Source organism: Schistocerca gregaria, chromosome 1 (genome assembly GCF_023897955.1).
Source record: "Schistocerca gregaria isolate iqSchGreg1 chromosome 1, iqSchGreg1.2, whole genome shotgun sequence".
Classification (NCBI taxonomy): Eukaryota; Metazoa; Arthropoda; class Insecta; order Orthoptera; family Acrididae; genus Schistocerca; species Schistocerca gregaria.
The window spans coordinates 821056381-821073402 of record NC_064920.1 but is presented as its reverse complement, the minus strand read 5'-3'; the positions used below and the strand labels follow the sequence as shown (position 1 = coordinate 821073402).

The window sequence follows — 17022 nt, the reverse complement described above, 5'->3', positions numbered from 1 at the left end:
GTGGAGTCACTGCACTCACCGGCCTGCCACTCCGCTTTTCGTCAGTCAACGGTGTTTGCCCTTCAGCTTCCTTACAACGACGAACCCATCGTCTAACAGTGCTGACACCCACTGTTACAACACCATACACCTTCTTCAGTCTTTCATGAATGCATATGGGCGTTTCACCTTCTGCATTCAAGAATTCAATCACACAACGCTGTCTCAAACGAACATCGATGTCGGCCATCTTACAAACTTCTGCTGTGCTGCCACCTGTTGACACAGAAAGTTACTACTGCAGTGGATTGCAGAAGAAGGTTTGAGGAATGGCGCCAAATTCAAATTTTTCACTTAACTTAATTTTTTAAGTAGAAAAAAATGGGAGGCATTACTTTTTGACCGACCCTCGTATATAATGAAATTAAATATAACTGTTGTTATTGTAGTCATGGAACTGAGCTGGAGCTCAAGTAAACACTATGCTATTACTACACAAAATAGTAGTTTTAAATTGCTCCCATGGTAAAGACTGAATGTGAACAGGTAGAGCATTAAACAATTTTAGTGTCACCATTGGAAAGCTGTTTTGTGTCTTTGCTAATCGACACCTTGGCAGGTCGATACTGTCTTTGTTGCAGGTGCTGTATTTGTGGACTTCATTTCTCTTTCTGTAAATATCATTGTTTCTCTTTATGTGGAAGAAGCAGTTCAATATGTACCGGCTGTAAACAGTCAGAATTTCTTCAGTTTTAACTGGTTGCCTTTTACAGAGTGTGAGGAGTAGTGGCTCATGATCTGCAAGTCCACTTCCTGCAAGTCTGACTGTAAAATCTTTCCTATGGAAATTCACAACAATATTGTCTATCCACGCATTCTTATGTGTGGCACAGTTATTTGTACAATAGAGGTCTGATGATTTTAGCATATTGAAGAATGTCCTAGTGACTAGCCTGCGAGTGTTTGGTGATGAGAATGGTATTATAATGAAACTAGAATGCAGATACTTGTGGTATGTAGATGAGAATCTACGAAGGATCGTAATACAGTAATTTTCTTGTGAAACATTGTTGATGGAATTGGAGAAATGATATTTCCACGTTTTATATTAATCATCTTTAATGATCCCACACTGCATTTCATGAAAACATGGTTCATCCTTTGATTTCTTCTGTGTTTTCCAAATTTTGATTGTTTCGGTTCCTTGTAATACTTTATTCCAGACATATATTTAAAAGAAACGTCTTCATTCTTCATAGATCAGTGTGTGTCACCAGATAATTTTTTGAGCTGAAGAAAGCCCTCCTCTCATTTCAAGCCACAAACTTCTAATATTCTCCTTTCTTCAGCCATGTTGGTTAATATTGCTTTCTGGCCAGCTGAATTAATTTGCTGTTTCTTATGCATCACACCCAATGCTGACATTTAACAAACTGTTTTTCTCTCTTCTGCACCTGATCAACACTTGTGATTGTATTTTGATTTTCATTACGCAACAATCTTTACTATACAGTCCATTACATACTTCGTTTTTCTTATGTGAAAGTGTTATTAAATGCAGAAAAATCTAACTAGCTCATTTTTGTGTTTTAGTATCTAAAGCTTCAGTAGAATCCTTAAAAGACCGGACTGATAGGCAATATATACCAGGTTGGCAAACCTTTGTACATCAGTGTGCCATTTTTTCCAGAGAAATTATAGAACTAACTTTTGATAGAGCATATTACTCTTTTCTTCTTGCATATTTTGTGCCTGTTTAGACATGTGATATTGCCTGAATATTTGCATAATTTAAGATTTGATAGTACATAGAAATTTGGGTGGTGCTGTTTAATAGAATAAAAAACTAAGTACTTCCAAGTCAGTACTGTTTATTTGCAGGCAGAAATAGATCCTTCATAAAGCAATCACAAAAAAACGCTTACAGTTCATCTAAATGAATGAAAAATTAGTTTGATTTCTGCTACTGCAAATTCAACATCAAGTAATTTATATTTGTTGCATACTTTGTAACTTTAAATAGAATGCAAGCTGAACTCAATTCATCTGACAAATGGTTTCTTAGCAATTCTTTAATGTTATTCATTTAGGAAAATAGTGACTCATAGGCATAGGCAATGAAAATATTGCCAAGATAGCAAATGCCAGGTTCTTTAGACAGTTATAAGTATCTGGAATTTAATTCAACATTTCCATAATTTTATTGTTGGCATTTCTACTCATTTTCCCTGATAGTCTTTCTGATTCATTTACTTCCAATTACTTTCTTGCTTGGATAAATTTTTGAGTTGATATTGAACTAGGCTGGGAATCAGTCAGCTGCATTTCAATTTCTTCAATTTCAAAGCAATCAAATTAGAAAATTTCAGTTTATCCAGTGAAGTCGCATCTGAATACATTATAAATTTTAGTGTCTCTCAATGAAAATTCTTTGATTGAAGAATGTATTACTGAGGAAAATTCCACAGTGACCTTATCCTGGTCTGACTTTTTGTGCAAATCCAAATCATTTGAAAATTTTTCAAATTTGGGATATACTGTAGCTTTTGGAAACAATATTGTTATGTTGTGAGGAAGACACACCAAAGACTGCATTTTATTGACAGAACACTTAGAAGATGCAATGGGTCTACTGAAGATATTGCTTACACAATGCTTGTTTAGTCTCTTCTGGAGTCTTGTTGCACATTGTGGAATTTGCATCATAAATGATTGCCAGAGGACATAAATAAAGTGCAAAGAAGCGCAGCTCATTTTGTATTGTTGCAGAATGGGGGAGGGAGTACCACAGATACTGTACAGGAATTGGGGTGTAAATCATTAAACCAAAGACATATTTGTTGTGATTGGATGTTCTTATAAAATTTCAGTCACCAACTTACTCCTCCGAATGTGAACATATTTTCTCGGTGCCCACTTACATATTGGGAAATGATCATTGCAGTAAAAGAAGAGAAATCAGAGTTTGCATGGAAAGATATAAGTGTTTGTTTTCCCTTTGCACTGTTTGAGAGTAGAATGGTAGAGAAATAACTTGAAAGTGGTTCAGTGAATCCTCTGCCAGCCACTTGAATTGCACAGTAGTACGTAGATGTAGATTAAAATATAAGAGTTTAGCCTCAAAATCAGATGTGAGATTTGTTGTAACATTAACTGTTTTGTTTGTGCCTTGATGCTTTACGTTATTGAAATGCTGGTGCAAGTCTGTGAAAAATGTCAATTTTTTAGCCATGTAACATCCATTAACTGTGAATGTTGCACAATTTTTCCCTCATTTTCTTAAAACAGCTCAATTTCTTCCAAGCAGACCACACATTGCCACCATTCAACCAGCAAACACTGGTATACAAGGGGTGTTGAATAAGAAATGCAACACATTTTTTGCCCTGAAAGCAGTTCCAATACACCATAGTATTCCCCAGTCTCCTGGCTACAAAACACTATTTTTCAACATAATCTCTGTTCAATGTGACAGTCATACATCACCTTACTGGGAGAGCTTGTATGCCCACACTGTGCCACTCTACTGGTCAATGTCGGAGCCAACATCTTGCTGCATCAATAACCTCCTCGTCATCTGCATACTGCTTCCCACAGAGTTCATGAAGTCATTTCTTGAATTTCCGTAGGTAGTACTGTACAGTTCAGAGTTGATTGTTGTGTCATGAGGGAGGACATCAAACAGAACAACCCATTCAAAGTCCCAGAAGACTTTACTGAATGTGCAGCTTTGAACTTCTTCAGAGGAGGAGATTGTGTTGTTTAAAGTTTAAAGTGTCAAATCCATGTTTCATGGCCTGTGGCAATTTTCAACAAAAACCTGTCACGATCAGCCTCATAACAGCATATGAAATTAATTTCTTTTGGTCTAGTTTGACAAAGAGAGTTGTGATTTGTTTCATAGTGCCATTTTACAGATGATGTGCTAGAACATAACACAAACACTGCTTTATTGCAGTTATTATTTAATTATGATCAGTCTCACAATGAAAAATCACATTGCTGTTGTTTTTTTATAACAGCATCAGCTTCATTGATTTAAATGTATTTGACCACCTAGGAAACCAGAAAACTAACAGGAACAAAACCATCACCAAACTGTTTCCTATTACCGTACTTACAATGAATCAGTTCATTTTGAGATACGGTTCCATGTTGCACTGAAATATTTTTCACTAGTCACATCTGAGGCAGACACACAAGACATTCTTCTTGCTAAATTATATAGATTGGGAAAGAGACTGTCATTACGCTTTCACCCCTCAAGCAGATCACAGTTTTATACTACCAATTCAGGTTAAATACATGTCAATCTCATTGGTAGATTGAAAATGAAATGGCACATGGTCTAGTCACTCCCAAAGCAAATTCGTTTTTTTGGTTGCTAAGAACAACCAACATTCTCTCAATGGTCATAAATACATATTCACACGTATCACAAAAACTGAGTAAGATATTATTACCACATTATAATTTTGTTATAGCTTATCAGGAACTGAGATTTCATTACAAATTTGATGCACAGTACTAAATGTCTCATTTCTGTCAGATACAGACATCATTTCCAATAATCAGAAGGGCGATGACAAAAATGTTACTATTCTGAACAATGTCTAAAAATTTTGACTTTGTGTAATGTTGGGTTGCTTTGGGGAAAGAGACCAAACAGCGAGGTCATTAGTCTTATCAGATGAGGGAAGGATGGGGAAGGAAGTCAGCCATGCCCTTTCAAAGGAACCATCCTGGAATTTACCTGGAGCGATTTAGGGAAATCAGGGAAAACCTAAATCAGGATGGCTGGACACAGGATTGAACTGTCATCCTCCCGAATGCGAGTCCAGTGTGCTAACCACCGTGTCACCTTGCTCGGTGATTTTGACTTTCTCATCTGTAACACAGAGACAGTGATCTTTCAGCACTTGTAGCATCTGCAGTAAACAGACAATAATACAATAGTTGTTATGTACTGGCTGGATAATGCTGAACATCATACCCATCTCTGTTTCATCAGCTTGTCTTTCATTATTTCATGGTACTGTAGTAGGATGAGGCAAAGCGTAGAAGATATCTACATGTCCCAATTCTGAACTGATGTTTACAATTTCCTGGCATAACACACAAAATCCTACATATAATATTAATGTAAATGGACAAAAATCTATGGCACACATCTCCAAGCACCTTTCTAATTACTGTAGTTTTCACTGAAACTGATAATGCTTCAAAAATTATGCGTTGTGTTCTGCAGACATGTGCTTCAGATGTGTGGTGAGAGATCTGTAAGACAGGAGAGCAGAGCACTTGCCACAGCACATGTAGCTGACATCCTTATTAGTCACTAATGAAAGTATCTCCTAAACGTTTTACAACCACCATCCATTGCACTGAGAATGTAGTCGTCTGAATCAAGTTTCACTTCTAAACTCTGCTTCCTCTCATGTTCTCGCACAATGATCCTAAAGCAGGTGGCTGAGTGTCACTCAGGTAACTATAGTAGAGTGTTGGGCAATTTGAGCATTGGATACTCAAACTAGCATCAAGAAAATAGAATGCAGTTACTGCCTGTAGCCAAAGTGGCTGTATTGACATCTGCTGGACTTCAGCAAAACTAGCAGCACCGAGCAATTCAAGTGAAAATAATTGCTACATGCAGACATCTAATTTGTTGGTTCCTTCCAAATCAAGAGAACAGCAAAGCACACTTTATATGACTTATAATAAGCCTTTCAGGGTTGTAACACATATCATACATACATCATATGTGTGGGGGCAGAATTTCTTGTCATGATCATTAGCCTTACTCCCAAACTATAAGCAGCAGACTCTCTTTACAACAGGACTACAGATGTAACAAAGTGAATGTGTGCTATTTACCCATGAATCAGACACTTCTTGAGAATTGACACAAAATACAAACCTTCATAAACATAGAAAAGAAGGAGTCATTTCCAGCAATTGTTGTCAGGCATCTGAATTCAGATATGCATATGGGGTCTCCAGAATGCATTGTGGTTCTATTGGAATTATTTCTACACAATTCTATTGCTGTTCAACAATTACATCTGCAGAATAATAAAATTCATAGCATAATAACCTATATGCAGTGATTTCAGGGGTTTTGATCAATAGAGAGAAGTGTGTCAAAGAAAACAGAATAAATAGGAAAAAAAATTATTTTATTTTCAAATTTATTTGTAAAATAAATGTTGTTGACCAGTGTTACCTTTTCATTAGGGCACTGGTGGAATGATTATATTCAGCTCGGTTCAGAAATTAACAGTTTTTACTGTTAGAGTACTAACACAATTTCTCTTAGAGATTAACTAAATTCTTATCATTAATACTGATACCTTAAATAGAAACTGCTCAATGATGGATGTAATTTTATTTATTTATTTTTGCCTGCTTGTTTCAGGAACCCTCTGGTACATTGCCATGAAATACCTAAAGTTGATTTATCTGCATGGAAGGACAACGCATCTGGATATGTGAAAGAAGCATGGTAGTTAGGTTACAGAATATCTGTATTTTAATTAATAAAATTCCGAACATATTAAATTTATGTATAAAATATTTGTGTGTCAGATATTACAGATAACAAGAAAACTGTCTCTTGAATCAACTGTACACACATATTTCCATCAAAGAACATCAGAAAAGGAATCTTCATAGTGTGCAATACACATAGCTGCTTAACTGACTCAAAAGCCACCACTTTGACACTATACATCAGTTACCACTTTAATGAATACATTCTACTTGCTGTATAGGGCTACTCAGCAGGCATCTTGAACACAACGTCATGTGATTAATCCTGGCATCAGTGTGGTGCATGCAATGTCTGTGTTGTTTTATTATTGGAAAATTAATTAGTTACAAGATGCACATGAACTGAGATGGTAGTCTGTAGAATTATGCCATTTTGAAATGATTACTACTTATGTAACTTGTATTGTAAAAGCATAAAACAAGACTAAACATTTATTGAAGGTATTTAAGTTATTTTGCATTCATTCCACCATACAAATAATATTGGACTTGTCATAAGCAGAAATAGGTTAACAATGCAGTACGGAACTGAATTGTGTAGAAAAATAAAACAGTGAATTTACATTTTGTCAAATGATAAATCATGGTAAATTAATTACTACTACAATTAGAATTCATACAAAATAAACTATAGATAGTAGGCTACAGTGATATAAACTACAACTTAATAAATGGAAAATATGAAACTTCTCACAGCAGTTCACACACAACTGTACTTCCTCTTTTGTGGTGATTAATTTCTTGGTCTATTACAGGAATGAGATTACATAAAATTAATGGTAAATTTACATTCTATTTGAAGATGCTGTATGTTTTAATCATCTTTAATAATAATATAGAGATTAAAGTTCTGGAGTTTTGAAGGAATAGGCTACATAATACATAAACAAAATAAAGGCATCTCAAAACTTTTAACAAAGAAGTCCATTACATTTATTGTGACGATTAGTTTTCCATTTCTTTACCTTGATCTTCATAAAATTCATTTACTGAATAGTAACTTTTTCAAGTAAATATTTTTTAAGTCCAAATCTAAATTTTATCATATCTTTTAAATCTTTAATGTTCTGTGGCAGAGCATTATAAACTTTAATCCCAATACTTCTGAGTTCGTGTTCTTTTTGTATGTTCTACATTCAGATCATCTTGTTCCTTGTGTTGTAATTGGACAGTCTGCATTTGTGTGAGGATTGCTTTGGTTTGCTTTGGTTACAAGTACACATTTGAATATGTGAAGTGATGGCAAAGTGAGAATTCCTAATTTCTGGAACAGTGGTCTGCAGGTCTTGTGTATGGCTGTTTGTAATTATTAGAACAGTCCATTTTTGTAGGGTAAAAATTTATTTTAAATTATATTTTGAGCTGGCCCAGAAAGTTATCCCATATGAAGCAACAGAATGAAAATATCCAAAGTGTGCCATTCTCATCCAATTCTAGAATAATGTCCACTCTGAATTATTTTTTCAAACTGTATTTAATTTTTTTGTTTGCACAGAACCAAGCCTCAGTACATTTCAATATGTTATTTGAAGTAATATGTAATGAGCTCTTAATGTCACTCACTATTAGGTTTGCATCAGCAGACAATAATACAAGATTGGCTTTATCCTGTGGTAAATGCAAACCATTCACATAAATAAGAAAGAGTAGTGGGACTAAGATGCTTCCCTGTGGGGCACCTATGGATACACCGCCCTCCTTTTTTTGTGTGGTCATTAGTGTAATCTTCTGTTTTATTTTTCTCTGTGTTATAGTTTTCTGTTTTTGAATGTTATTTCTTCATCTTCACAAATACTACTAGTTTGTCTTACATATTCTTCAAACTGTGGACAGTGCAGGTTTTCATTTCTTGGTTCAATTTTTTTCATCGTTACACAGGAAATCCTAATACGCTTTGTTATCAGTGATATATTGTTCTTACAATACCAGAGAAGGGAAGTTACTACTCATAATATAGCGGAGATGCTGAGTCGTGATAGGCATAACAAAAAGATTCACACAATTATAGCTTTCGGCCATTAAGGCCTTTATCAGCAATAGACACACATACACACAACGGACATACACACACTCACGCAAATGCAACTTGCACACATGTCTACAGTCTCAGAGAGCTGAAACCATAGTGCGAGCAGCAGCACCAGTTCATGATGGCAGTGGCGACTGGGTGGGGGAAAGGAGGAGGCTGGGGCGGGGTGGGGGAGGGATAGTATGGTGGGAGTGGCAGACAGTGAAGTGTTGCAGTTTAGACGGAGGGCAGTAGAGAAGGTGTGGAAAGGGGGAGGGGCTAAGTAGCGGAAAGGAGAGAAATTAAAAGACTGGGTGCGGCAGTGAAATGACAGCTGTGTAGTGCTGGAATGGGAACAGGGAGGGGGCTAAATGGGTGAGGACAGTGATTAAGGATGTTGAGGCCAGGACGGTTATGGGAACATAGGATATATTGCAGGGAAAGTTCCCACCTGTGCAATTCAGAAAACCTGGTGTTGCTGGGAAGGATCCATATGGCACAGGCTGTGAAGCAGTCATTGAGATGAGGGATATCATGTTTGGCAGCATGTTCAGAAACAGGGTAATCCACTTGTTTTTTGGCCACAGTTTGTTAGGGGCCATTCATGCGGACAGACAGCTTGTTGGTTGTCATGCCTACATAGAATGCAGCACAGTGGTTGCAGCTTAGCTTGTAAATCACATGACTGGTTTCACAGGTAGCCCTGCCTTTGATGGGATAGATGATGTTAGTGACCGGACGGGAGTAGGTGGTGATAGGAGGATGTATGTGACAGGTCTTGCATCTAGGTCTATTACAGGGGTATGAGCCATGAGGTAAGGGATTGGGAGCAGGGGTTGTTTAAGGATGGACCAGTATATTGTGTAGGTTTGGTGGACAGTGGAGTACCACAGTAGGAGGGGTGGGAAGGATAGTGGGCAGGACATTTCTCATTTTAGAGCACAACGAGAGGTAATTGAAACCCTAGTGGAAAATGTAATTCAGTTGCTCCAGTCCTGGATGGTACTGAGTTTTTTATGTAAAAAGTCTGAGCCTTTTATATAAAAGATACCAACCACTTCCTCAACTGACTCTCGATAGTTCCTGTCCCTTTACCACATGGTGCCCTGCTCGTCACTATTGATAACAACAACCAACAACCTTCTTCCTAGTCTTCATGACCAACTATATCCTCACCCACAATTACTTCTCCTTTGAAGGCATTACCTACAAACAAATCGACATTACGGATATGGGCACCTGTGTGGCACCATCCTATGCTATCCTATTCATGGACCATCTAGAGGAATCCTTCCTAAAAACACAGAATCCTAAACTCCTCACCCGGTTCAGATTCATTGATGACATCTTTGCTATCTGGATTGAAGGTGAGGACATCTTATTCACATTCCTCCAGAACCTCAACAACTTCTCCCCCATTTGCTTCACCTGGTTCTACTCAAGCCAACAAACCAACTTCCTAGATGTTGACCTTCAACTCAGAGATGGCTACATCAGTACCTCCACCCATATCAAACCTACTAACCACCAGCAATACCTCCACTTCAACAGTTGCCACCCATTCCATACCGAGAAGTCCCTTCTGTACAGCCTAGCCACCCATGGTCGTCACATCTGCAGTGACAAGCAATCGCTCTCAAGCCTTCACTGACCGCAATTATCTTCCCATCTTTGTACAAAAACAAATCTCCCGTGCCTTATCTTTCCAGTCCCCCACAATCTTCCAAAGTCCCACAGTCTGGCCCCTCTTTGGTAAGGCGGGTGCCAGGTTGAGAGACTTTGGGAGAGTCCTTAGAAAATGCAGTCCATCAACAAAGGAGGTGGCTTACAAAACACTTGTTTGACCTATATTTGAGTATTGCTCATCAGTGTGGGATCCGTACCAGATCGGGTTGATGCAGGAGATAGAGAAGCTCCAAAGAAGAGCGGCGTGTTTCGTTTCAGGGTTATTTTGTAAGCATGATAGCGTTATGGAGATGTTAAGCAAACTCAAGTGGCAGACTCTGCAAGAGAGGTGCTCTGCATCGCAGTGTAGCTTGCTGTCCAGGTTTCGAGAGGGTGCGTTACTGGATGAGGTATTGAATATATTGCTTCCCCCTACTTATACCCCCCAAGGAGATCACGAATGTAAAATTAAAGAGATTCGAGAGCGCACAGAGGTTTTCCGGCAGTCGTTCTTCCCGCGAACCATACGGGACTGGAACAGGAAAGGGAGGTAGTGACAGTGGCATGTAAAGTGCCCTCCGCCACACACCGTTGAGTGGCTAGTGGAGTATAAACGTAGATGTAGATGTAACTCAGTACCATCCCAGACTGGAGCAACTGAATTAGATTCTCGGCCAGGGTATCGATTACCTCTCGTCATGCTCTAAAATGAGAAATGTCCTGCCCACTATCCTTCCCACCCCTCCTACCTTCATATTCTGCCGTCCACTGAACCTACACAATATACTGGTCCATCCTTACGCCTGCTCCAAATCCCTTACCTCATGGCTCATACCCCTGTAATAGACCTAGATGCAAAACCTGTCACATACATCCTCCTACCACCACCTACTCCAGTCCGGTCACTAACATCACCTATCCCATCAAAGGCAGAGCTACCTGTGAAACCAGTCATGTGATTTACAAGCTAAGCTGCAACCACTGTGCTGCATTCTATGTAGGCATAACAACCAACAAGCTGTCTGTCCACATGAATGGCCACCGACAAGCTGTGGCCAAAAAACAAGTGGATCACCCTGTTTCTGAACATGCTGCCAAACATGATATCCCTCATCTCAATGACTGCTTCACAGCCTGTGCCATATGGATCCTTCCCAGCAACACCAGGTTTTCTGAATTGCACAGGTGGAAACTTTCCCTGCAATACATCCCACGTTCCCATAACCCTCCTGGCCTCAACATTCGTTAGTCACTGTCCTCACCCACCAAGACCCCTCCCCATTCCCATTCCAGCACTATACAGCTGTCATTTCACCGCCACACCCAGTCTTTTAATTTCTCTCCTTTCCACTACTTAACCCCTCCCCACTCCGCACCTTCCCTCTTGCCCTCCGTCTAAACTGCAACACTTCACTGTCTGCCACTCCCACAAAAGTATCCCTCCCCCTCCCCACCCCAGTCTCCTCCCTACCCCCACCCAGTTGCCACTGCCATCATGCATTGGTGCTGCTGCTCCCACTATGGTTTCAGCTCTCTGAGACTGCATATGTGTGTGCAAGTTGTGTTTGTGTGAGTGTGTCTGTGTGTGTGTGTGTGTGTGTGTGCGTGTGTGTATGCGTGTCTACTGTTGATAAAGGCCTTAATGGCTGAAAGCTGTAACTGTTTGTATCTTTTTGTTGTTCTTATGTCGACTCAGCATCTCCGCTATATGGTAAGTAGCAACTTTCCTTCTATGGTATTTGTTACATTCCATCCTGGATTTTCCATTGTTTGGTTTATAGTTCTTATATTGATGACTTTGACCTCACTAATTTTTTAGGGAAACACATTTCAAACTGTGAGATGAAGACAGAAGAAAAGTTATCATATTATGTGTTATTTGCACATCCGTTCAACATTCATTTGCTAAACAGTTTACAAAATGTGCACAGTTTTTGTCCGAAAAAAAAAATCTTTTATATGTGTGATGGGTGGTTGTGTTTCTCACAGGTATAGATGGAACCGTAAGCACAAGGGCATTGTGATCTGATAAACCAAGATTAGTGCAAATTAAATCAACTTCATTTAATTCTAATATATTAAAAACAAAGATTCCAAGACTTACTAAGCGGGAAAGCGCCGATAGATAGGCACAATAAATAAAACACACAAACACACACACGTCTGTGTATGTGCAGATGGATATGTGTGTGTGTGTGTGTGTGCGAGTGTACACCTGTCCTTTTTTTCCCCTAAGTGAAGTCCTTCCACTCCCGGGATTGGAATGACTCCTTACCCTCTCCCTTAAAACCCACATCCTTTCGTCTTTCCCTCTCCTTCCATCTTTCCTGAAGAAGCAACAGTCGGTTGCAAAAGCTAGAAATTCTGTGTGTGTGTTTTATTTATTGTGCCTATCTACCGGCGCTGTCCCGCTTGGTAAGTCTTGGAATCTTTGTTTTTAATATATTTTTCCCATGTGGAAGTTTCTTTCCATTTTATTTACATCATCATTTAATTCTAAGTTAGAGAAAATATTATCTATAAGAGTCTGTGATGTTTGTGTTAGTCTAGTAGGCTCTATAACACAAGGTAGCATACTAAAACTGTCTAAAATATTGAGAAAATAGTCTTTAACTGCATTACTGCACAGAAAATATATTAAAATCACAAAGTAGGACAGAGTTTTTTATAATGTACACTATGCTCAGCGTAATTTCTAGTTTTGAAATAAATGTCTCTGCATCCTCACAAGATGACCTGAATGCTGCAATTACTGATATTATCTATAAGAGTCTGTGATGTTTGTGTTAGTCTAGTAGGCTCTATAACACAAGGTAGCATACTAAAACTGTCTAAAATATTGAGAAAATAGTCTTTAACTGCATTACTGCACAGAAAATATATTAAAATCACAAAGTAGGACAGAGTTTTTTATAATGTACACTATGCTCAGCATAATTTCTAGTTTTGAAATAAATGTCTCTGCATCCTCACAAGATGACCTGAACGCTGCAATTACTGATGTTTTCCTCTGTTTGTCATACAACTCAATAGCAGCTGCTCAAAGTGCTTTTCTACACTTTGTTTTTCAATACCACGTCTCCTTTTGAATGTTACCCCTGCTTTTGCCTAAGTACAGACACCACCATCCTTGTAATTTTTCCTACAGTAAAAGCTACCTAGTCTAAAAGGATGTAAAGGGATGTTATTTAATTTATGTTCCCTGCAGCTTTACTGTATGGTTAAATGATGATGGTGTACTCTTGGGTAAAATAGTCCCCCATTTGGCGGGGACTACTCAAGAGGATGTCGTTATCAGGACAAAGAAAACTGGCTTTCTACGGATCGGAGTGTGGAATGTCAGATCCCTTAATTGGGCAGGTTGGTTACAAAATTTTAAAAGGGGAAATGGATAGGTTAAAATTAGATATAGTGGGAATTAGTGAAGTTCGGTGGCAGGAGGAACAAGACTTTTTGTCAGGTGAATACAAGGTTATAAATACAAAATCAAATAGGGGTAATGCAGGAGTACATTTAATAATGAATAGGAAAATAGGAATGCAGGTAAGCTACTACAAACAGCATAGTGAATGCATTATTGTGGCCAAGATAGATACAAAGCCCACACCTACCACAGTAGTACAATTTTATATGCCAACTAACTCCGCAGATGACGAAGAGATTGATGAAATGTATGAGGCATGATTCATACGCTCGTAATGCAACACCTCAGACAGGAAATGCAACACCTGGAAAGTGTTCTGAGGAGCAATGGGTACTCCACAAATTAAAACTGTATTAGAAGTGTAACCCAGCCAAACACTCGGCGAAGTAAGAAATCAGGAAAAGAAATGTCAGGTACACCCATTCTGCCATACATTCCCAGAACGATGGACAGAATCGGCCGTATATTGCACAAACATGGTGTAAAACAATTTTCAAACTGACAAGGAAGATTACCATGCACATCCGGAAACGTTTACGTCGGAATGACTGGACGATCTATCAACACCAATATCAAAGAACATAAGCAACATTGTAGGTTGGGGCAGCTGGGGAAATGGGCCATGGCAGAGCACGCTCTGAGTGAGACCAACCATCTAATAAAATTCCCCGACCTGGAATTTCTGGCTGTAGAGAAGCACTATAACACCCGCTTGTTTAGAGAAGCTGTAGAAATTCACAAGCATGGGAACAGCTTCAACAAGAAAGAGGAAAGCCTTGAGGTAAACGGATCCTGGCTTCCCATACCGCAGTGAAAGATTGTTGCAGGTAGCAAGAGGAGAACCGCACCGGAAATAACCGCAGAGAAGCCCTTGGACGTTGGCGCTCCATACACATATAGTCTGCGGCAGTGAGCTCGGCTCCAGTTCACCACCGGCAATGGAGGGTGAAGCTTTGACAATGCCAGCCACTCATGTTGTCGAAACGTTAGTAAAATCATCAGACGAATGACAGCCGAAGAACCCGAGACAGAAGCAAATAGGCAGTTTGTCAACAACTGGCCACGAAAGCCTTAACAATTTTGTCCTACCACTTATCTTAGAAAATAGATTAAGGAAAGGCAAACCTACGTTTCTGGCATTTGTAGACTTAGAGAAAGCTTTTGATATTGTTGACTGGAATACTCTCTTTCAAATTCTGAAGGTGACAGGAATAAAATACAGGGAAGGAAAGGCTATTTACAACTTGTATAGAAACCAGATGGCAGTTATAAAAGTCGAGGGACATGAAAGGGAAGCAGTGGTTGGGAAAGGAGTGAGACAGGGTTGTAGCCTATCCTCGATGTTATTCAATCTGCATATTGAGCAAGCAGTAAAGGAAACAAAAGAAAAATTCAGAGTTGGAATTAAAATCCATGGAGAAGAAATAAAAACTTTGAGGTTTGCCGATGACATTGTAATTCTGTCAGAGACAGCAAAGGACCTGGAAGAGCAGCTGAACGGAATGGACAGTGTCTTGAAAGGAGGATATAATATGAACATCAACAAAAGCAAAACGAGCATAATGGAATGTAGTTGAATTAAAACGGATGATGCTGCAGGAATTAGATTAGGAAATGAGAAGCTTAAAGTAGTAAATGAGTTTTGCTATTTGGGGAGCAAAATCACTGATGATGGTCGAAGTAGAGAGGATATAAAATGTAGACTGGCAATGACAAGGAAAGCGTTTCTGAAGAAGAGAAATTTGTTAATACTGAGTATAGATTTAAGTGTCAGAAAGTCGTTTCTGAAAGTATTTGTATGGAGTGTAGCCATGTATGGAATTGAAACATGGACAATAAATAGTTTAGACAAGAAGAGAGTAGAAGCTATCAAAATGTGGTGCTACAGAAGAATGCTAAAGATTAGATGGGTAGATCACATAACTAATGAGGTACTGAATAGAAATGGACGGAAGATAAATTTGTGGTGCATCTTGACTAGAAGAGGGGATCGGTTGGTAGGGCATATTCTGAGGCATCAAGGGACCACCAATTTAGTATTGCAGGGCAGTGTGGAGAGTAAAAATCGTAGAGGGAGACCAAGAGATGAATACACTAAACAGACTCAGAAGGGTGTAGGTTGCAGTAAGTACTAGGAGATGAAGAACCTTGCACAGGATAGAGTAGGATGGAGAGCTGCATCAGACCAGTCTCTGGTCTAAAGATCACAACAACAACAATTCCCTGCACCACTGCTCTGAGAGACACAAGCACTCAATTTTAAACTGATCTAACCTAACTTCTAGTGGGGGGTAGAAAAAATCCTGGTTCCTTCTTGTAGGTCGTTTTGGTCTTAAGCACATCTTTCAATTTTTTGGTGAGTCAGTTATCACTAAAGATTACACTGATCAGGTTTCTTGGCTATTTTCTGTATTGTTTCCACTTGTTGGGGTATCAGGTATCAGTAGTGTTTGCACTGATCTTGCTACTTCACTAATTTTGTGTTTTTCTACATTATTGGAAATGAGTCCTTTTGAGTTTTTGTTCTTGTTTTCAGACTTCTGTGTTTTTTGCTCCATCAGACATGTCCTGTATTGCATTTGCTTCACTAATTCTTGAGGCTGTTGGAGAAAACATTTTGGTTTGCTCAGGTAAACAGGCTGATGTGGATGTTATCTCCATTTCTGTAAACATTATAGGCTGTTTTGGTAGCCCTTCTGTTTCCATATTTAATGCAATAGGATCATTATTCTTCTCATTAACCTTCAACATTAGTTTTCATTTTTGTTTACACACATATTCCTTTTCCATCTATTTAAATGCAGGCCATGTCTGGTAAAATACAGTCTTTCTAAACTTTCAAGTTTAAAAAAATCATTTATTTGGGAAAGGTTTAGTAATTTTTTCCGGTTTTCGGTTTGTAACTTAGGTTTCCTTGTTTACTCATGAACTGGGAATTAGACCTTTCCTGGAAGGAATACTTGATAACAAGACATTTAATTTTTTAGAATATTTGGGGTTCTTCTAGTACATCTGACAGCTTCTTTGGCATCGTTTTGGTAGACATCATTTGCTCCACCTATTAATACTAGTACCTCTTTCTTGGTTAGTGACCCTGCTAACAGCTGTTCAGTATTTTATAAAATTATAATAGTAATTGGAAATTACCCTTATTTGCAGTCGTACAGTGCAATGACAATTGCAACACACTTCCAACTTTGTTCACATTAAACACTTCCAATTTGAGAAATAACCAGTTTATCTCACACTTCTGTTTATATTTCACAAACAACAGCACAGCACATACTCTTTGTAATCATTATTAGTGATAAGAAATTGCATTAACAGTCCCATAACATACTTTACATTCTTGTCCACATATCATTAAATTTCCACACATTACAATTCATGGTGCATT

General features: G+C 38.6%; 1 protein-coding gene across 1 annotated transcript in view; it reads left to right on the top strand.

Annotated features, from left to right (window-relative positions):
• Window positions 1-7446, top strand: part of LOC126271190 (peroxidase-like) — an 83344-nt gene extending 75898 nt beyond the window's left edge. The window contains exon 8 of the mRNA XM_049974131.1: window positions 6395-7446. Within this exon, the coding sequence (XP_049830088.1) occupies window positions 6395-6485 (91 nt within the window). The 3' untranslated portion in view covers window positions 6486-7446. The remainder of the gene's footprint in view (window positions 1-6394) is intronic.
• Window positions 7447-17022: the final 9576 nt, after the last annotated feature.